The sequence below is a fragment of the Ovis canadensis genome, chromosome 11 (assembly GCF_042477335.2).
Source record: "Ovis canadensis isolate MfBH-ARS-UI-01 breed Bighorn chromosome 11, ARS-UI_OviCan_v2, whole genome shotgun sequence".
In the NCBI taxonomy this organism is placed as follows: Eukaryota; Metazoa; Chordata; class Mammalia; order Artiodactyla; family Bovidae; genus Ovis; species Ovis canadensis.
In genome coordinates this window covers 49,005,617-49,028,125 of record NC_091255.1, presented here as the reverse complement: position 1 = coordinate 49,028,125, position 22,509 = coordinate 49,005,617, and the positions used below count along the sequence as shown (strand labels likewise).

The 22,509-nt window shown below is 47.7% G+C and overlaps 1 protein-coding gene and 1 pseudogene across 1 annotated transcript; both read left to right on the top strand.

The window, feature by feature from the left end:
- Positions 1-1,364: 1,364 nt before the first annotated feature.
- LOC138415472 (large ribosomal subunit protein uL15-like) lies at positions 1,365-2,072 on the top strand (annotated as a pseudogene).
- Positions 2,073-17,486: 15,414 nt separating this feature from the next.
- On the top strand, positions 17,487-21,797 carry GJD3 (gap junction protein delta 3). The gene is made up of 2 exons (XM_069543423.1): positions 17,487-17,616; positions 18,394-21,797. The coding sequence occupies exon 2, from the start codon at positions 18,398-18,400 to the stop codon at positions 19,250-19,252; it is 855 nt and encodes a 284-aa protein (XP_069399524.1). The 5' UTR covers positions 17,487-17,616; positions 18,394-18,397; the 3' UTR covers positions 19,253-21,797.
- Positions 21,798-22,509: the final 712 nt, after the last annotated feature.

The window sequence follows — 22,509 nt, the reverse complement described above, 5'->3', positions numbered from 1 at the left end:
CCTCCATACTCCTGGTTTTCCGGCCATGGGACTCAAATTGAATTACACCCCAGCTTTCCCGATTCTCCAGTTTGCAAATGGCAGGCTGTGGGACTTAGCCACCTTAATTATGTGAGCCAGTTCCTGTAATAAGTCTCCTCTTACATAAATAGACATACATCCTATTGGTCCTGTTTTTCTGGAGAATCTTGCCTATACAAGCTCCAAAGTCCATTTTGGTACTGAAAGAACCGAAGATGACCTAGGATAGTGGATGTGGCAGCCTTGGTTCTGAATGCTGCAGAGAAGATCACACGGACATGAAAAGAAATGCAAATAAAAGCTACAATGAGGGGTGACTGCTTAATCCCAGGCCTTGCAGATTAGTTTTTTCTAGGTTTGGACTCAAGGCTTCTGTTGAAACCACGCTCCGCCAGATCATTGGTCAGGCCAAGAAGTATTCTAGCTTGATACCCCTCTTCCTATTTATTGGACCAGGAGGTACTAGAACAGCATTGTATATCACGTGCCTGGCATTGTTCAGTCCTGTTGTCAGCTGGGACGGAAAGAATAACCCAGACCTCTGGAACTAGCTGGGACCTAATGATCAGTACAAGTTCAACTCTGTGAGTGTAGATTACAGCAAACTGAAGAAAGTCCAGACTTCTAAATGAAACATTTCACTATAAAGTTGCTTAGAATGAAGGTCTTCCAGAAGCCATTCACACAATTTTCCACCTAACCAGGAAATATTTCCCCTCTAAATGCACAAAACCATGTCAGTGTATTGTGTTGGGGTTTACACAGATTAATAAGTAGTCTGAAACTTAAAAAAAAAAAAAAACTACTACAATGAGGGGCTTCCCTAGTGGCTCAGCAGTGAAGAGTACATTTGCTGATGCAGAAGACAGAGTTTCCACTCCTGATCTAGGAAGATCCCGCATGCCGAGGAGCAACTCAGCCCACGTGCTACAACCACTGAGCCTGTGCTCTAGAGCCCGGGAGCCACAACTACTGAAGTCCGAATGCTCTAGAGCCCATGCTCTGCCACAAGAGGAGCCGCCTCAGTGAGAAGCCCACACACCATACCTAGAGAGTAGCCCCCACTCTCCACAACTAGAGAAAACCTGATCACAGCAACCAAGACCCAGCACAGCCAAAAATAAACGAATAAAAAAAATTAAGGCAATTTTTTTTAAAAAATCTACAATGCAGGGGACCTCCCTCATTAAAACTCCATGCTCCCAATGCAAGGGGCCTGGTATCCATCCTTGGTCAGGGAATTAGAGTCCGCATGCCCTAACTAAGAGCCCGTTACGCCAAGATTAAAGATCCTGCATGCCATAGTGAAGACCCGGCACAGCCAAATTAAAACAAAAGCTACAATGAGGTATCACACTGGTCAGAATAGTCATCATCAACAAATCTACAGCCAGGCCTTCCCTGGTGGGCCAGTGGCAAGACTCGGGAGGCATACTCCCATTGAAAGGGGCCCAAGTTTGATCCCTGGTTGGGGATCTAGATCCCACATGCCACAACTAAAACCAAGTGCAACCGAATAAATAAATTTTTTAAAAATCTACAGCCATCAGACTAAGGAAGGCCTGGAAACGTAGGGGCCACATGAGCTACATCCTCAGCTGCATCAGCAAACACCGGGAGCACCCAGGAGGCTGGGACAATGCTGGTGCCATTGATCACCACAGACGCAACTTCAACAAACATCACCCAGGATACTCTGGGCCAGCTGGTATGAGGCATTACCACTTAAAAGAGGAACTAGAGCAGAGCTTCCCTGGAGTTGAGGGTGACCCAGTGGTTGGCACCCTGAGCATCCAGTGCAGGGAGTATGGGTTGGATCCCTGGTTGGGGAACTGAGACCCCACATACTGTGTAGCCAAAAAAAAAAAGAAGAAACAGAACTTCTGCCCAGATGTCAACCTTGATAAATTGTGGACTTCAGTCAGTGAACAGACATGGGTATAAACGCTGCCAAGAACCCAAAGCAGCCTGTCATGGTGAAGGTCAAATTCTTCAGCAGAAGAGCTGAGAAGGTTAAGGATGTGAGTAGGGCATGTATCCCAGTAGCCTGAAGCCACGTGGTAGGAGATGCCTTAAATGTTAACAACTGCTTTAAAAAACAAAAAGGTCTAAATAATAAACTCTGGAGAGAGTATGGAGAAAAGGGAAGCCCTCCTACACTGTTAGTGAAAATGTAAATTGGTGCAGCCACTAAAGAGAACAGAATAAAAGTTTCTTAAAAAACTAAAAATAGAGCTACTATATGACCCAGCTATCCCACTCCTGGGCATGTACCTGGAGAAAATCATAATTCAGAAAGATACAGGCATCACTGCAGCACTGTTTACAATAGCCAGGACATAGAAGCAACCTGAATGTCTATCAACAGAGGGATGGCTTAAGAAGATGTACATATATACATTGGAATATTACTCAGTAGTAAGAAAAGAGCAAAATAAGGCCATTTGCAGCAATATGGATGGACCTAAAGATTATCACAGTAAGTGAAGTAAGTCAAAAGAGAAAGACAAATGCCATATGATACCACTTACATATGGAATCTTTAAAAAAACAAAAAAGAAAAAGGGAGCAAATGAACTTATTTGCAAAACATAAGTAGAGTCATGGATGTAGGAAACAAAGTTACCAAAGTGGTGGGACACTGGAAGATTTCCAAAGACCCGGAAGCTTTTTGTCCATATATATTCATCTGTGCTTTGCTGTGACGGATACAGCTATAAACTGGAGGAGAGCGTATGGACAGGGAACTTAGCCGCTGAAAGGTGTGACACAGGAGGATGAACAGGCAAGGGTGAGCCACGGTCTAGGGCTCAGCAGTCATGGTCCACACTGAAATCATGTGATGATACTGAACCTCCTACAGAGTAGCTTCCCAAGGTCTGAAACAGTGGCCACAAGGCAGACTAGCACATCCTTTGCCTGGGCTGCAGCTTTTGGTAATAACATTTTGTATAGTGCACGAAACTCCATTCTGATGGAGTAGACAGGTTTTTCATAACTGTGGAAAATCACAGTGTTAATTTAAAAAGTGAATGGGAGGGATTCCCTGCTTTCAATACATGCTCTTGTAAGCATGGAAGTTCAGTTCAGTCGCTCAGTCGTGTCCAGCTGTTTGTGACCCCATAGACTGCAGCATGCCAAACTTCCCTGTCCATCACCAACACCCGGAGCTTGCTCAAACACATGTCCATCAAGTCGATGATCCCATCCAAGTATTTCATCCTCTGTTGTCCCCTTCTCCTCCTGCCTTCAATCTTCCCAAGCATCAGGGTATTTTCCAAGGAGTCAGTTCTTTGCATTGGGTGGCCAAAGTATTGAAACTTCAGCTTCAGCATCAATTCCTCCAATGAATATTCATGATTGATTTCCTTTAGGATTGAGTGGTTTGATCTCCTTGAAGTCCAAGGGACTCTCAAGAGTCTTCTCCAACACCACAGTTCAAAAGCATCAATTCTTCGGTGCTCAGCTTTCTTTATCTTTATGGTCCAACTCTCACATCCATGCATGACTACTGGAAAAACCATAGATTTGACTAGATGGACCTTTGTTGGCAAAGTAATGTCTCTGCTTTTTAATATGCTGTCTAGATTGGTCATAGTTTTCCTTCCAAGGAGCAAGCATCTTTTAATTTCTTGGCTGCAGTCACCATCTGCAGTGACTTTGGCGTCCAAGAAAACAAAGTCTGTCACTGTTTCCATCGTTCCCCCTTCTATTTACCATGAAGTGATGGGACCAGGTGCCATGATCTTGGCTTTTTGAATGTTGAGTTTTAAGCCAACTTTTTCACTCTCCTCTTTCACTTTTAAGAGGCTCTTTAGTTCTCCGCTTTCTGCCATAAGGGTGGCATCATCTGCATATCTGAGGTTATTGATATTTCTCCCAGCAATCTTGATTCCAGCTTGGGCTTCATCCAGCCCAGCATTTCACTTGATGTCCTCTGCATATAAGTTAAAAAAACAGAGTGACAATATACCTCTTTGGTGTACTCCTTTCCCAATTTGGAAACAGTCTCTTGTTTCATGGCTGGTTCTAACTGTTGCTTCCTGACCTGCCCATACAGATTTCTCAGCAGTCAGGTAAAGTGGTCTGGCATTCCCATCTCTATCAGAATTTTCCACAGTTTGTTGTGATCCACACAGTCACAGGCTTTAGTGTAGTCAATAAAGCAGAAATAGATGTTTTTTTCTGGAACTCTCTTGACTTCTCTATGATCCAGTGAATGTTGGCAACTTAATCTCTGGTTCCTCTGCCTTTTCTAAATCCAGCTTGACCATCTGGAAGTTCACCGTTCACATACTGTTGAAGCCTGGCTTGGAGAATTTTGAGCATTACTTTGCTAGCGTATGAGATGAGTACAATTATGTGGTAGTTTGAGCATTCTTTGGCATTGCCTTTCTTTGGAAATGGAATGAAAACTGACATTTTCCAGTGCCGGGGCCACTGCTAACTTTTCCAAATTTGCTGGCATGTTGAGTGCAGCACTTTCACAGCATCATCTTTTAGGATTTAAAATAGCTCAACTGGAATTCCATCACTTCCACTAGCTTTGTTCATAGTGATGCTTCCTAAGCCCCACTTGACTTCACATTCCAGGATGTCTGGCTCTAGGTGAGTGATTACACCATCGTGGTTATCTGGGTCATGAAGATCTTTTTTGTATAGTTCTGTGTATTCTTGCCACCTCTTCTTACTATCTTCTGCTTCTGTTTCTGTCCTTTATTGAGCCTATCTTTACATGAAATGTTCCCTTTGTATCTCTAATTTTCTTGAAGACATCTCTAGTCTTTCCCATTCTATTGTTTTCCTCTATTTCTTTGTATTGATCACTGAGGAACGCTTTTTTATCTCTCCTTACTGTTCTTTGGAACTCTGCATTCAGATGGATATATCTTTCCTTTTCTCCTTTGCCTTTAGCCTCTCTTCTTTTCTCAGCTATTTGTAAGGCCTCCTCAGACAACCATTTTGCCTTTTTGCATTTCTTTTTCTTGGGGATGGTCTTGATCACCACCTCCCATACAATGTCATGAACCTCCGTCCATAGTTCTTCAGGCACTCTGTCTATCAAATCAAATTCCTTGAATCCATTTGTCACTTCCACTGTATAATTGTAAGAAATTTGATTTAGGTCATACCTGAATGGTCTAGGGGTTTTCCTTACTTTCGTCAATTTATGCCTGAATTTTGCACTAAGGAGTTCATGGTCTAAGCCATAATCAGCTCCCCGTCTTGTTTTTGCTGACTGTATAGAGCTTCTCCATCTTTGGCTGCAAAGAATATAATCAATCTGATTTCAGTATTGACCATCTGGTGATGTCCTTGTGTAGAGTCGTCTCTTGTGTTGTTGGAAGAGGATGTTTGCTACGACCAGTGTGTTCTCTTGACATAACTCTGTTAGCCTTTGCCCTGCTTCATTCTGTACTCCAAGGCCAAACTTGCCTGTTACTCCAAGTATCTCTCAACTTTCTACTTTTGCATTCCAGAACATGTGAAAATGAAAGTTGCTCAGTAATGTCCGACTCTTTGCAACCTCATGGACTATACAGTCCATGGACTTCTCTAAGCCATAATACTGGAGTGGGTAGCCTTTTCCCTTTTCCTTCTCCAGGGGGTCTTCCCAGCCCATGGTTCAAATCCAGGTCTCCTGCACTGCAGGCAGATTCTTTACTAGCTAAGCCACAAGGGAAACCCAAGTATACTGGAGTGGGTAGCCTATCCCTTCTCCAGCAGGTCTTCCTGACCCAGGAATAGAACCAGGGTCTCCTGCATTGCAGGTGGATTCTTTACCAACTGAACTATCAGAGAAGCCCATTCCAGAATATACACTGCAGTTATTGGGGAGAGATTTGCAATGCACCATGGGGAAATGGCAACGTACTCCAGTATTCCTGCCTGGAAAACCCCATAGACAGAGGAGCCTGGAGGGCTACAGTTCATGGGGTTTCAAAGAATCAGACACAACTGAGAGACTAAGCACTAGCATGATGGGGAAACTATCGATCCCGCCTTCAAGAATCTCCATGGAAACCACAGTTGTATCTTCTCTTGCTGGATGGAACAGACAAGTCTGAACTGGATGGAGAAATAATTGCATTACCACCTGTATGGTTACAGAATTCCGGGGCACATATTCAAATTATATGCTTTGTAACGGTCTTTGCCAGACAAAAACCATGAAGCAATGAACATGAAAAGGCTAAAAATGGGAACATAAACACATACTTTTAATAAATTCCAAAGCAAAAAGTTTGGAGAAGAGCTCTGGCAGATGCCACATTAACTAAGAAATCCGTGTAGGAACCCTCCTACACTGTTGGTGGGATGTAAGTTGGTGCAGCCACTATGGAGAACAGTATGGAGACTACTCAGAAAATTAAAAATAGAGCTATTATACGATCCAGCAATCCCACTCCTGGGCATATATCTAGACAAAACTCTAATTCAAAAAGATACATGCACCCCTATATTCATAGCAGCAGTATTTACAATAACCAAGACATGGAATAAAACTAAATGTCCATTCACAGATGAATGGATACAGAAGATGTGGTACCTATATACAATGGAGTACTACTCAGCCATAAAAAGAACAAAATAATGCCATTTGCAGCAACATGGATGCCACTAAAGATTATCAGCAAGTCAGTGAAGTCAGGCAGAAAGACAAATACCATATGATATCACTTGTATGGGGAATCTAAAAACCACCTATCCACAAAATAGAAACAGAAATAGACTCATGGACACAGAGAACAGACTTATGATTGCCAAGGGGGAAAGGGCTGGAAGAGAGACAGAGGAGGAAATTGGGGTCAGCAAATGTAAGCTATTATATATAGATTAGATAAACAACAAGGTCCTGCTGTGTAGCATGGGCAGCTACATTCAATATCCTGTGATAAATGGAAAAGAATATTAAAAAATGCATATGTATGTATAACTGAATCACTTTGCTGTACAGCAGAAATTAACTCATTATAAAAAAGAACTATACTTCAATTTTTTAAAAACATTTCAGTCCACCTTACATGATTAAACTGTTCTGAGTTGGGTAAATGACTCTACATACAAACTGGAAGGTAAAGATAGGACTATAGAAATGATGAAGCAATCAAACTCACAGTGTTTATGATTCTGTGTTAAATTTAGGAACATTTCATAATCATTCAGAATGTATTTGTGTTACATATTTTTTTAAAGACTTATTTATTCATTCATTTATTTTTAGGCTGCACCACATGCGGCATGTGGGATCTTAGTTCCCCAACCTGGGAACAAAACGTGCCCCTCCCACACTGGAAGCACAGAGTCCCAACCACTGAACCACCAGGGAAGACCCTGTATTATATATTTTTACTGTTCCTAATGTTTAAAAGAATTTAAGTAAAGAAATCTGATAGATTAGCCCAGTAATTTCAATTTAAATATGTAACATATTTTTAGACGATATTTTAACTTTGGGGGAGGTATGCTACACAACTTGCAGGATCCTAATTCCCCCACCAGGGATTGAACCTGCACCCTTGGCGATGAAAGTGCAGAGTCCTAACCGCTGAACTGCCAGGGAATTCTCAAAAGTTTAACAGATTTGATTAAATTTATAAACACTACTATAAAATTGAAAAGAACTTGAATTTGTACATTTGGTTTGTTAGGTTTACAGAAGTTACTTTAATGCATCAGAAGATAATTATTTGTTAGAGTTTTCAGTTCCATCAGGCTTGGAAGTGTTTGGATTTAATTAAACAGGTTTGTAATTACTGTCTATTAAGCAGGGGCTGCGGCCGGGAGGAGCTACCCCACACCCAAGGTCAGGAGGGGCGGTGGTGAGGAGATACCCCTCGTCCAAGGTAAGGAGCAGCAGGCTGCGCTTTGCTGGAGCAGCTATGAAGAGATACCCCACGTCCAAGGTAAGAGAAACCCAAGTAAGATGGTAGGTGTTGCGAGAGGGCATCAGAAGGCAGACACACTAAAACCATAATCAAAGAAAACTAGTCAACCTAATCACATGGACCACAGCCTTGTCTAACTCAATGAAACTAAGCCATGCCATGTGGGGTCACCCAAGATGGGCGGGTCATGGTGGAGAGGTCTGACAGTATGTGGTCCACTGGAGAAGGGAATGGCAAACCACTTCAGTATTCTTGCCTTGAGAACCCCATGAACAGAATGAAAAGGCAAAATGATAGGATACTGAAAGAGGAACTCCCCAGGTTGGTAGGTGCCCAATATGCTACTGGAGATCAGTGGAGAAATAACTCCAGAAAGAATGAAGGGATGAAGCCAAAGCAAAAACAATACCCAGCTGTGGATGTGACTGGTGATAGAGGCAAGGTCCAATGCTGTAAAGAGCAATATTGCACAGGAACCTGGAATGTTAGATCCATGAATCAAGGCAAACTGGAAGTGGTCAAACAGGAGATGGCAAGAGTGGACATCGACATTCTAGGAATCAGCGAACTAAAATGGACTGGAGTGGGTGAATTTAACTCAGATGACCATTATATCTACTACTGCAGGCAGGAATCCCTTAGAAGAAATGGAGTAGCCATCATGGTCAACAAAAGAGTCCGAAATGCAGTACTTGCATGCAATCTCCAAAATGACAGAATGATCTCTGTTCGTTTCCAAGGCAAACCATTCAATATCACAGTAATCCAAATCTATGCCCCAACCAGTAACACTGAAGAAGCTGAAGTTGAACATTTCTATGAAGACCTACAAGACTTTTTAGAACTAACACCCCCAAAAGATGTCCTTTTCATTATAGAGGACTGGAATGCAAAAGTAGGATGTCAAGAAATACCTGGAGTAACAGGCAAATTTGCCCTTGGAGTAAGGAATGAAGCAGGGCAAAGGCTAATAGAGTTTTGCCAAGAGAACACACTGGTCATAACAAACACCCACTTCCAACAACACAAGAGAAGACTCTACACAAGGACATCACCAGATGGTCAACACCGAAATCAGATTGATTATATTCTTTGCAGCCAAAGATGGAGAAGCTCTATACAGTCAGCAAAAACAAGACCGGGAGCTGACTGTGGCTCAGATCATGAACTCCTTATTGCCAAATTCAGACTTAAATTGAAGAAAGTAGGGAAAACCACTAGATCCCTCAGGTATGACCTAAATCAAATCCTTTATGATTATACAGTGGAAGTGAGAAATAGATTTAAGGGACTAGATCTGATACAGTGCCTGATGAACTATGGACGGAGGTTCATGACATCGTACAGGAGACAGGGATCAAGACCATCACCATGGAAAAGAAACGCAAAAAAGCAAAATGGTGAAAAGAAGAGAAGTGAAAAGCAAAGGAGAAAAGGAAAGATATAAGCATATGAATGCAGAGTTCCAAAGAATAGCAAGGAGAGATAAGAAAGCCTTCCTCAGTGATCAATGAAAAGAAATAGAGGAAAACAACAGAATGGGAAAGACTAGAGATCTCTTCAAGAAAATTAGAGATAGGAGCGGAACATTTCATGCAAAGATAGGCTCAATAAAGGACAGAAATGGTATGGACCTAACAGAAGCAGAAGATATTAAGAAGAGGTGGCAAGAATACACAGAAGAACTGTACAAAAAAGATCTTCATGACCAGGATAATCATGATGGTGTAATCACTCACCTAGAGCCAGACATCCTGGAATGTGAAGTCAAGTGGGCCTTAGAAAGCATCACTATGAATAAAGCTAGTGGAGGTGATGGAATTCCAGTAGAGCTATTTCAAATCCTAAAAGATGATGTTGTGAAAGTGCTGCACTCAATCTGCCAGCACATTTGGAAAACTCAGCAGTGGCCACAGGACTGGAAAAGGTCAGTGTTCATTCCAATCCCAAAGAAAGGCAATGCCAAAGAATGCTCAAACTACTGCACAATTGCACTCATCTCACACAATAGTAAAGTAATGCTCAAAATTCTCCAAGCCAGTACATGAATCGTGAACTTCCAGATGTTCAAGCTGGTTTTAGAAAAGGCAGAGGTGCGTGGGGCGCTCCGCAGAAAGAGAGAAGCAGTGGAACTTCCCTCAGCAAAGCCGAGGGGTCCCGAGTAGAGGTGAGCCTGCTGTCCGCCAACCCAGCCCCTCGGCAAGCGAGAGACAATCAGACACGGCAGGGGTTCCATCTAAGCAGTTCCGCTTTATTTCCGCAAGCTCCCGACTTATAAAGGCAAGCAGGAGGGTTTGCGAGGGACTTTCCATAGTTGCACCAATCACATTAAAGGTCAAATCGTCATGTGCCATCATTATAACAGGAGTCTATGGTGATCACACGCTGTCCAGGTGCACGAAAATCAAGAGAGCCAATCAAAACCTTTGACAAACAACTTAGGCCACGCCCTCATCTCTTCCACCAGGTGCCATCTTAGTTTCCGACCGCAAAGCTAACCCATCTTTTTTAAGGTTTCCCATTTAGGGCCCCACACGGAGGAACCAGAGATCAAATTGCCAACATCCGCTGGATCATCGAAAAAGCAAGAGAGTTCCAGAAAAACATCTATTTCTGCTTTATTGACTACATTAAAGCCTTTAACTGTGTGGACCACAATAAACTGTGGAAAATTCTGAAAGAGATGGGAATAACAGACCACCTGACTTGCCTCTTGAGAAACCTGTATGCAGGTCAGGAAGCAACAGTTAGAACTGGACATGGAACAACAGACTGGTTCCAAATAGGAAAAGGAGTACGTCAAGGCTGTATATTGTCACCCTGCTTATTTAACTTATATGCAGAGTACATCATGAGAAATGCTGGGCTGGAAGAAGCACAAGCTAGAATCAAGATTGCCGGGAGAAATATCAATCACCTCAGATATGCAGATGACACCACCCTCATGGCAGAAAGTGAAGAGGAGCTAAAAAGCCTCTTGATGAAAGTGAAAGAGAAAAGTGAAAAAGTTGGCTTAAAGCTCAACATTCAGAAAACGAAGATCATGGCATCTGGTCCCATCACTTAATGGGAAATAGATGGGGAAACAGTGGAAACAGTATCAGACTTTATTTTTGGGGGGCTCCAAAATCACTGCAGATGGTGATTGCAGCCATGAAATTAAAAGACGCTTACTCCTTGGAAGGAAAGTTATGACCAACCTAGATAGCATATTCAAAAGCACAGACAGTACTTTGCCAACAAAGGTCCCTCTAGTCAAGGTTGTGGTTTTTCCAGTGGTCATGTATGGATGTGAGAGTTGGACTGTGAAGAAAGCTGAGCCCCGAAGAATTGATGCTTTTGGACTGTGGTGTTGGAGAAGACTCTTGAGAGTCCCTTGGACTGCAAGGAGGTCCAACCAGTCCATTCTGAAGGAAATCAGCCCTGGGTGTTCCTTGGAAGGAATGATGCTAAAGCTGAAACTCCAGTACTTTGGCCACCTCATGCGAAGAGTTGACTCATTGGAAAAGACTCTGATGCTGGGAGGGATTGGGGGCAGGAGAAGGGGATGACAAGAGGATGAGATGGCTGGATGGCATCACCAACTTGATAGACATGAGTGTGAGTGAACTCTGGGAGTCGGTGATGGACAGGGAGGCCTGGTGTGAGTCGGACATGATTGAGCGACTGAACTGAACTGAACTGATGCAAATATAACTTAAAAATAATTGAACATGAAACAGCAAGTGAAAATGATTATTCTTATTTTTATACTCAAATTATATTACCTGTATAACTAAAATAGCAAAGTGTAGAAGTTGAAGACTTAAAAAGGAAAAAGTTAGAATTTTTTTTGTTTTAATAAATTGAATAAATTCAAACCCAAGGATATTGATTTTGTGCACAAAAGCGTTCTTCAGACATCAAACTCAGATTGGTAGGAACAAGCCAATTTGCTCTATTTCATAAAGAATGGGAAAGAGGCAGTTGTTAAGGGGGAAAGGATGACCAGAATGGATAGTGGAGGGACAAGAGGATGAAGGGAGAGGAAGAGGAAAGAGAGTTGCCAGAAGAGCTGGAGAGAGAGGTGTAAAAATGACTTTTAAAAAGTCTTAATCGCTCTCATCACTCCTGCAAAATAATTTCAACACAAAGCAACTTTTCTTTTTAAATCAACTTTCAGTTCAGTTCAGTCGCTCAGTCGTGTCCGACCCTTTGCGACCTCGTGAATTGCAGCACACCAGGCCTCTCTGTCCATCACCAACTCCCAGAGTTCACTCAAACTCACATCCATCGAGTCAGTGATGCCATCCAACCATCTCATCCTCTGTCGTCCCCTTCTCCTCCTGCCCACAATCCCTCCCAGCATCAGAGTCTTTTCCAATGAGTCAACTCTTCGCATGAGGTGGCCAAAGTACTGGAGTTTCAGCTTTAGCATCATTCTTTACAAAGAAATCCCAGGGCTGATCTCCTTCAGAATGGACTGGTTGGACCTCCTTGCAGTCCAAGGGACTCTCAAGAGTCTTCTTCAACACCACAGTCCAAAAGCATCAATTCTTCAGCACTCAGCCTTCTTCACAGTCCAACTCTCACCACAGGAAAAACCACAGCCTTTACTAGATGGACCTTAGTCAGCAAAGTACTGTCTCTGCTTTTGAATACGCTATCTAGGTTGGTCATAACTTTTCTTCTAAGGAGTAAGCGTCTTTTAATTTCATGGCTGCAGTCACCATCTTGAGGTATAATTTACATACATAAAATGCACTCACTATAAGTATACATATTGATGACTTTTGACAAATGTATACTCCTGCATACCCACCATCACGATCAAGATATAAAACTTTTCCATCACTCCCCAAAATTCTTAAGTGTCTCTTCAACCCTGACCCCCAACATTGATCTGATTTCTACCATTATAGGTTAATTTTACCTATTCTAGAATTTCATATATATATGCTTTTAACTTCATATACATATATTAATGTACACGTATGTATGCTTTTGTGCCTGACCTTTCATTTGACATCACGTTTCTGAAAGTTAACCATATTTAGGTATCAAGTAGTCGTTCTTTTTTTTAATTGCTGAATATTATTCCATTGTAGGACTTCTCTGGTGACTCAGATGGTAAGGAATCTGCCTCAGGTTTTATCCCTGGATCTGGACAATCCCCTGGAGAAGGGAATGGCAACCCACTCCAGTATTCTTGCCTGGAGAATTCCATGGACAGAGGAGCCTGGTAAGTCAGAAACAACTGAGCGCCTAACACACACACACACACACACACACACACGCATTCCATTGTATGGATCTGTTTATCCATTCACCTGTTGACAGACATTTGGGTTGCTTCCAGTTTGCACCCATTATAAATAAAACTGTTATGAACACGAGAATACAAGCCTTGTTTAAAACATATTTTTTCCCGTCTCTTGGGTAGATACCTAGAAGTGGAATTGTTGGTCATTTGTTTAATAAATCTTTGCCAAAGAACCTGCCGAACTTTTCAAAGCAGTTGTATCATTTTACCCTCCCCCTTACATTTTTCCTCAGTAATTTCTAGAATCAGATTTCTTTTGAGTAAGCCAGTAACTTCAGTGGCCTCAAGGTGGCCCCAGTACATCCTGGTGAATACAAAAGATATTTTAACTGGAGGAAAGGAAGACGATTCCATAAGTGACTTTGTCTACCGCATCTAGTCTTTCTGTAATTTTCCAGGGCCTGGTGGGCAGCACTCCTTTGAACCCAGGAGTATCTCTTTCGGGGAGGGAGTTACTTTGGTCTGCCCATCAACTGATCTGGAGTCAACCTGATCCCACTTCCGTCCCTGGAGTGATGGAGAGAAGGTCACAGGTCCACCAGCAGCCATTGTAGCAGCTTACGGATCTTGGCAGTTATATCAGCTATTCAGAGCTCCGGGGAGGGAAATGGGACTTGGAAAGAAGCCTCTTGATAACAAACCTGTCCCCTTCCCCACCTCAGTCCCAAAGTAGTTTCTCTCCTCCTTCTTTCACTCTACGCTTTCGAGGAAAGGAAGTGGAACTCCCAAGCCTCTTTGTCTCAGGTGAGGCTGCCTGCCGGGCCCAACCACCCTCAGGCCCAGTCATCGTCCTCACTGAACAAAGCTGCCACCTGTACAACCTAGAAAAGCGTGACATGGGGCAAGAGACCAGGTGGGGCAGAGGCACATGAATGAAGATGCGCCGGTTTGGTAGGAGCTGAGGTGACAAGGTAGACTGAGGCGGCCTCCTTCCTCAGGGAGCAGCTGGTGGGGGCAGACCTGGGGCAAACCTTATCTGCCTGACTCCCATCTCAGTGCGGAAGGTGAATACTAGAGGTGGACTTCTGACAGTGAGGGCTACATTCTCTCTTCTTCCACTCAAGGCCACTCAGAATAAAGATTCCTTTTCCCAGGCTTCCTTGCGGAGGGAAGGCCAATGATATGCGAGCAGGTGGGTCACGTGGCAGCCTCTCCGGACTTTTTAGACAGATGTTCTTGCGCCTGTTTCTCCCACTTTGATCTCCTCCTCCCTTCGCTGCCTGGAATATGATTGATAGATTCTGTGAATCCTGCAGGAGGGGGCTACACCGCAGGAGGGGTTTGGAAGGAGCCGCCTGCCATCTACTTAGGACTTTGGGGCGCAGAGCTGCTCCGCCAGTGCTGAACAGCCCCCGCCCTCCTTTTATGTGAGAAACAAGGTTCCTTCTGGTTTGAGCCACTGTTTAGTATTTTTGCTCTTAGAGCCAGACCTCATCCTAAATAATTATAGAGCTAAGGGAGGAAATAAGCCTGGACAGGGAAGCAGGTCCCAGCTGGTGATAAATGCAGAGCCTGAGGAGTCTATGGGGAACCAAAGGCTGAGGACAGAGGGGAGGAGGCAGAAAGCTGGGGCGACCAGTGACCAGGAGATCATCTGGTCTGGAGGCTTTTCAGACCAGCCTGAGCACCGGCTCAGAAACGGCGCAGCTCTGCGGGGGAAGGGCTGCAGCGAACTTGAAGGGAGTAACCAAGGAGAAGCGGCCATGCCCCCTGCTTCTCACCCGCTCTTCCTTCCTGCTGTTTGAGCTGGGACAGATTTTCACCATTAACCGATTTTGGAGTTTTCTTTTCTACCCAAGACTGTACATTCTGATTGCGGATCTCAGACTGAATATTCACTTAAGTGATCACAGGCCCTGGAGGAGATCAGAGGGAACAACGGAGGCGTGGGACCCAGCAGCGTCATCCTCTTGAGGCAGAGAAGATCTGCACCCTCTAAAACCCTTCCACCCCAGTTCACTCATTCAGCCGCCACACAGATCTACTAAAGTGCCAGGAACTGTCTAGGCATTGAGGGCAGGATAGTATATAAAGCACCAAAAATTTCTGCCCTCCTGGAGCTACCATGCTAATAAAGGAGACAGATGCCACACAGAATAAATAAGAAAAATATAAAGTATGTTATGAAGTGGTCAGTGCAAAGGAGATAAAGCTCAGAAAGGAGACAGGAAGTCAGAGGTTAAATTCCAGTTAGGGCAGCTAGAAAAGGCCTTACTAAAAGGCAGCATTTATATAAAGATCTTTTTAAATGTTAGAGGGACAGAGTGGAGAGAAAATATAGTTGTGGGTTGCTGATGTCATGGGTATTAATTTACCCATGTGTGTGCCTGCCTATGTGTGTTCATGTGTGATGGACATGGGAAGTGGTTCCACGGTCCAACGGACCAGGGTTAGGTGTCTGGGATGGAGACCGAGTGTGAACCAGTCTGAGCCCCACACCAGGCCGCAAGTTGGGCCAAGAATGAGGCCAAGTGCCGCCAGCTCTGGGCAGCATCAGTGACACCTCCTCCCAGGCTGGCACTATCTGAGAAGGAGGATGGGCCCCAGAGATTGCTGAGTCTCCTGTGTCTGGCCCTGCGGTATCAAGGGCTGGGGACAGTGCAGGGGAACCACGGCTCCACGGCTCCCCCCTTGCCCACCCGCCACCTCTGTCACTTTCCACTCTCCACAGGCAGATGCGTCTGGTCTGATGAGGATTTTTCCAGGCTGGGCTGGTGGGCTGACCCAGCAGGGACTATTCCAGGGGCGATGAGGTGTGTCCCTGGGCCCCCATGGCTGGGGGCAGGAGTCATGGGTCAGGGAGCAGCTTTGCCAGGAGCAGGTGGAGGTAGGGAATGGGGAGGTCGCTGGTGCTCCCAGCCTACATCCTGTTTTTGGAATGGGCCCCAGCATGTGCTTTCCTTTGGACTTGATCCAGGCCGGTGTCTCCCCACCCAGGCCCTGTCCCTAGGGAACCCCAGCACTCCCGAGCATTAACCTAGGGTTTTTCCAGGCAGGGCTGGGCTGGAGCCAGTGTGGGTGAAGGACACATTTCCCACCCCTTCTTGAAACCAGCCAGGGGTCCCCATCAGCACATGGAAAACCAGACAGGCCCCCATGGCCGGAGAGGAGACCAAGTGTCACCAAAGAGGTGAGTCCTAGCATGGCCCCACACAAAGCCCTAGGAACTGTCAGGCCCTGGAAAGTCCAGGCAGGCTAGAACCAGAACAGTTCCACCATGAGCTTCAGAACGTGGGCTCCAAACCAGTGAGGCTGGGTGTGAGGCCAGGACCCTCTCTCTCTTGCTGCGTGACTGTGCCTTAGACCCTCTGAGTCTCAGCTTCCCATCCTTGTCAGGAGGATGAAATAAGCTAATTCTTATGATGAGTGGGGCCTGGGGCCCGACCCAGAGCAATTTCACAGGCGAAGGAGGAGAATGGTGTGGGTCCAGACTCCTGGAAAGGCAGAGAGGACAAATGAGCACTTAACCTGGGAGTGTCCCCTCCCTGGCCACTCAGGTCACCCTTGGTCATCCTAACTGCCCTTCTCTATGGGACAGCTTCTCTGGCTACCTAGAGCAGTAGAAGGTGACTCAGTTCAAAGCCTTGTGAGGGAAAAGAAACCTTTCTATTTACTTTTCACATTATAAAATGACACGCTCATTACAGTAAATCTGGAAGTTACAGAAAAGCAGGAAGGAAGCAAAAGCTTTTATTCAAGTCCCAAGGCCAAACACCCTTGATACCCTAATGTTTTTCCAAAAGGAACATTTTTCTGGGCTTGAGCTTTTCTGTGACATGGTTGGGACCTCAGCATTAAGATGCAGAGCTGGAAGGGAACTTGGGGATCAGCTGGCCCAGGCTCCTCAGCTGACAAGCCAGGAGACTGGCCCAGAAGAACTAAGGGACTTGTAATGTCAGAGCTTGAAGAAGAGTTAGCAGGTGTCTGTTGCTTAAAACACCAGTGCCACCAATACCAGCATCAAACCCTGTGCCAGCCCTGAAGACTGCCTTCAGGGGGGATAGTCACATGATAGTGGATCTAGGCCTTCCAGTTAGGAGAGTCTGTTAGAGATGGACTTCCTTCAACAGGGATGAGCGCTGGGTAACCCCATTCCTCATTTCCAGTGGGGACTCAGCCCTGCTGTGGGGGTGGGGGTGGGGGGATGAGGGGATGGGAAGGGAAGGCTGGCAGAATCCAGCAAGGGGCGTGGCCCTGTGTCTGTTCCCAGGGGTGGAGCCAGTCAACAGGGTCACCCTGTCCCTTTAAGAGAAGGGGGAGCACTCGCCCCTCTCAGGCATCCTGTCTTGCCATCCATCCTGACCAAATCCAAAAGGAAAAATGAAAGAAGGATCAGGAGAAACAGGTCCCAACCATTTCCCAAGGTTCTTTACTCGGCTTTAACATCCCAGCGCCAGCTGCAGGGTGAGTGGTTATGGGTGAGGGTCTGGGGGCCTGTGGGACCTGTGAGGGGAGTGTTGGGGAGTCTCTCGGGAGATACGAGAAGCTGGAAGCAGGGAGACACCAGGGAGGAGATGGGAAGAGGTGGGCCAGCATTCCCACCACACAGATGGTAGGGGACGTCTAGGACAATGGATCCTGATGGAAGTGGGGTTCTTTCCCTTTGTGTCCACTCCCCAATTTTGAGAGGAGTTCACTGCAGTTAAAAAAAAAAAAAAAGGAGGGAGGCAAGAGAAACGGTGGGCGGAGAAAGAAGAGGGTGAATCCTCTGGGTCTGCTGGCTCCACCTCACCCAGAAGTACCAAGCTGGGTCAGAGCCTTGGGTTCAGGGCACTGATCTTGCCCACAGAAAGCATCCTGGAGCACACGAGGGCACTGCTGGGTTTCTGCTTCCACACATGTAGTCAGGGGCTGGCAGGGCTCATCTCCGAGGTCCTTTCCCTCCAAGCTGGCCTCGGAGGAGCGCAGGATCCAACCCAGCAGTTCCATGGGTGTCTGACCAGAGCACCGGGGCGGAGCTCCTTCCCAGCGCCCCTGAGCCCTCCTAAGCTAAGCCCTTTGTTCCCTCAAAGCCCCTGCTAAAGCCAGGTCTGGCTGACCCCCTGGCTCACCTCGAAGTTAGAGGCAGTCCAGCTGATCCCACCCCGATGGGCGCGGAGGGTTGGGAGGGTTGGGAGGGTTGGGAGGGTTGGGACCCTGATCCTTCGGCCTCTTAACTGCCCGCCCCGCGTCTATCTCCAGCGCCATGGGGGAGTGGGCGTTCCTCGGCTCGCTGCTGGACGCTGTGCAGCTGCAGTCGCCGCTCGTGGGCCGCCTGTGGCTGGTGGTCATGCTGATCTTCCGCATCCTGGTGCTGGCCACGGTGGGCGGCGCCGTGTTCGAGGACGAGCAGGAGGAGTTTGTGTGCAACACGCTGCAGCCTGGCTGTCGCCAGACCTGCTACGACCGCGCCTTCCCCGTCTCCCACTACCGCTTCTGGCTCTTCCACATCCTGCTGCTGTCGGCGCCCCCGGTGCTCTTCGTCATCTACTCGGTGCACCGGGCCAGCAAGGAGCCGGGCGGCGCGGACGGCGGGGCGGGGGCCCCGGGGCGCCCGGGGGACCGCCGCGCGCGCCGCTGCTACCTGCTGAGCGTGGCGCTGCGCCTGCTGGCCGAGCTGGCCTTCCTGGCGGGCCAGGCGCTGCTCTACGGCTTCCGCGTGGCCCCGCACTTCGTGTGCGCAGGTCCCCCGTGCCCACACACCGTGGACTGCTTCGTGAGCCGGCCCACCGAGAAGACTGTCTTCGTGGTCTTCTACTTCGCGGTGGGGCTGCTCTCGGCGCTGCTCAGCGTGGCCGAGCTGGGCCACCTGGTCTGGAAGGGCCGCTCGCGCGCAGGCCGCTGTAGCCAGGCCGCCGAGCGCGACAACCGCTGCAACCTCGCGCAGGAGGAGGCGCGGCAGCTGCTCCAGCCGCTGCCCTCCCTGCCCACGCGGCGATCGGGCACCGACCCCTACGCCCCACCGGCTTATGCGCACGGGGCGCCGGCCGGTGACAGCGAGGGCGGCAGCGGCCGCAGCAAGGCGTCGCTGGCCACCATCCGTCAGGACCTGGCCATCTAGAACTGCCTGGGGCGGGAGGTGAGGCCAGAGGCCGGACCCCACCATCCCGGAGCAAGAAGTGTCTCCTCACCCACTGTTGGTAGGGTCCCCTGCCCCAGCAGATGACACGCAGGGCGCATGGCCCTCCAGGCAGCACCCACACTTCCCAGCGGAGCTAGGGACATCGAATCAACTAAGGCCTGTCCTTGGTGCCCTGATCCAGACGGAAAGGAAGGAGGCCAGGGAGGCTGAAAGAAGGTGGACCAGAGGAGGGCAGAGTCAGTGGAGAGTGGACGTTCTGGAGGAGCCCTGGGTGTTTTACTGGAAAGGAAAACAGCTGTGATACCAGCATCCCCCGGGGCCTCTCCTTGTTCAGACTGAGCTGTAGACTCTACTAAGGCTCTCTGTGTACATACGTGTACACACATTCGGTGTGAGCATAGGCACCCTCGCATGTTGTAAAACCTGTGTAAGCACTTTGTGTGTGTGTGTGCACGCATATATATCCTGTGTGAGCTCTGGATGTGCACAAGTGTGCGTATGCTCATGTCCAGCTTGGGCAGGCTTTCTGCACACACGTGTGCCTACCCCTGTGTGCATTCTGCATCTGTGCCTGTGACGGTGTGTCCTGTGTGAGTTGCGTGTGTGATCTGTGACATGCCCCGTGTGGGTGGCCAGGATCCAGGGCAAGCAGCAGCCACAGTGGCGCCTCCCTTCCTCGGAAGATCTCCCCTCCCGATCGAGCCCACGCAGGAGGGGTGCTGGAGGGGAGGCAGTCCTTCACCCTGGGCGGGCCTCAGTCCAGGTACCGGCTGCACTCTCAACCTTGTCACCTGGGCAAGGTGGCTGGGCCCTTCTTTCATGAAGACAGAGTGGGGCTGGGGCTGGGGTCAGAGGGCAGGACTCCTAGCTTCCTCCTCCTCACCCTGCTGCTGTTACCCCAGTCCATAAGCATCCTCCTGGCCGTGCATTTTCTTCCTTCACTTCTTCCCTCACTCCCACCCTCTAGAAATACAAGGAACTGTCTACAGGGCTGCCTCCTGTTCATTCCTGTCTCTCCTCTGCCCCTATCAGCTTCCTCCTTCACCACACCCATGGGGATGCTGTCCATAAGCGGCCAGCACCTTCTCTGATGGCTCAGACAGTAAAGAATCTGTCTGGAATGCAGGATACCTGGGTTCGATCCCTGGGTCAGGAAGATCCCCTGGAGAAGAAAACGGCAACCCACTCCTGGCAAATCCCATGGACAGAGGAGCCTCGTGGGCTACAGTCCATGGGGTCGCAAAGAGTCCGACACTACTGAGCAACGAACACACACACACATACACACACAGACCCCTAAGTGAAAAATCCGGGGATCACCATCTAACCACACCTCTGGGCCGTCACCAGACTCTGCTGAGCAGGCTGCCAGGGACCCACTCTGCACAATTTTATTCTACACCTCTGGTCATTCCCTCCCTATCCTCCATTCCTTCATGCCTCTTCCTCAGCTTTCCTGCCTGGACTGCACACAAGCAGAGGGAAGAGTCTTTCTAAACAGGTACCCCTGCTTACTCTTTGGGGCTCCCCTGTCCTCAGGTAAGTCAAGCACCTGAGCGAGGCTTCTGAATCCCCCACGTCTGGCCCTGTTACATCAGGTCTTCCCCAGCCCCTTCACCTCAGCTCCTCCAAAGTTTCCATGCTCCAAATCAATCTAAACTTTCTGTTCCTACTAAGGGTACCCAGATTTGCTTCTGATGTTTCAACTTGATGTTCCTTTGCCTGGAGCAGCCTCCCTCTCTGCTGCCCCCCTTCCTCTAGTTAACTCCTCCCTGCCTTTTGGTCTCATTTGGGAAGAAAATGAATGCCTTTCTGGACAGACAGATCAGCCCCACAAAACCAGAGCTAAGGCCCCAAGGCAGCACTTCTGTTGGATACATAGCTCTCTCCTCCTCGCAAGCCCATAGTAGGTGCTTGGTAAACTTGCGCTGGGGGGCTTCCCAGGTGGTGCTAATGGTAAAGAACCAGCCTGCCAATGCAGGAGACATAAGAGACATGGGATCAATCCCTGGGTTGGGAAGATCCCCTGGAGGAGGGCATGGCAACCTACTTCAGTATTCTTGCCTGGAGAATCCCATGTAAAGAGGAGCCTGGCGGGCTACAGTCCATAGGGTTGCACAGAGTCGGACACGACTGACCTGACTTAGCACGCACACACACAAAGTTGTGTTGGACGTGTTCTCCAGGCCCAAACACTTATCCACGCTCACAGACTGTGCCGCCATCTCTCTGCCCAGGGTGAGTTCTGTGTCTGCCTCCCAGACCCTTCCACACAGACTCAGACATGAATGTCCAACTCCTTCCCATGTATATTCATTCAACAAATACTTTTGAGCGCATACTATATGCCAGGCACTGTTCTGCAGAAAGAGGACACGAGCCGCCTATGTCATTCCAAGTTTTCCATTAGTCACATTACAAAAGGAAAGGAAACATTTGTAATATATTTTGGTTAACCCAAAATATATTTTTAACATCTAAAATATTATTTCAAACACATCATCAGTATAAAAAAAATTTCACAGAGATGCTTTACCTGTTTCATTTTGTACTGAGTCTGGTATGTGTTCTGTGCTTGAAACCCTTCTCAATTTGGACCACCCACGAATCTCAGGTTCGGCTGTCACCTGTGACAAGTGGCTGCTGTATTAGCAGTTCCACGTGCAAACTTGCCCTCTCAAAGCTTACATTCTGGTGGAGAAGGAAACGACAAACATTAACTGTGCTACCACCCAGGGTAAGAGTCAAGGGAGAGAGCGCGACTCCTGGGGAGTGTCGGGGAAAACTAGCAACCCTCTAGCTGGAAGTCTCTCCAGGGAGAGCACTCACGTTGGAGGAAATGGCAAGAGCAAAGGTCCTGAGGCAGGAATAAGCTGAAAGTGTTGGAGGCCCAAGAAGAGACTGGTGTGGCAGGAGTGGAATGACGGGGGCAGAGGGGGTCACCAGTAACTCAGATGGCATCTCAACTTCCTTAGCTCTCGCCTCAGTTGCTGGGGCCCCCGGCCACCCGGGTCACCTCCATCCGATGTTGCCATAGCCTGTCTTCTGCTCGCCTTCCGCATCCTGTCAAACATCTGATCCTCCTGTTTCTCCACCTAAGCATTTCCTCCCCCTCGTCACCTGTTTAGAAGCTGCCCAGGAGCAGCCGTCACCGATGGCTTGGTGTATGCCCTCCCTCAGCCTCTGCTCTGGCCCCTGTGATTCTAATCCGAACACTTCTCTCACCAGCTTCAGAC

Excerpts from the sequence above, each read along its gene's own strand:
- GJD3 (XM_069543423.1), top strand. The coding sequence starts at position 18,398 with ATGGGGGAGTGGGCGTTCCTCGGCTCGCTGCTGGACGCTGTGCAGCTG.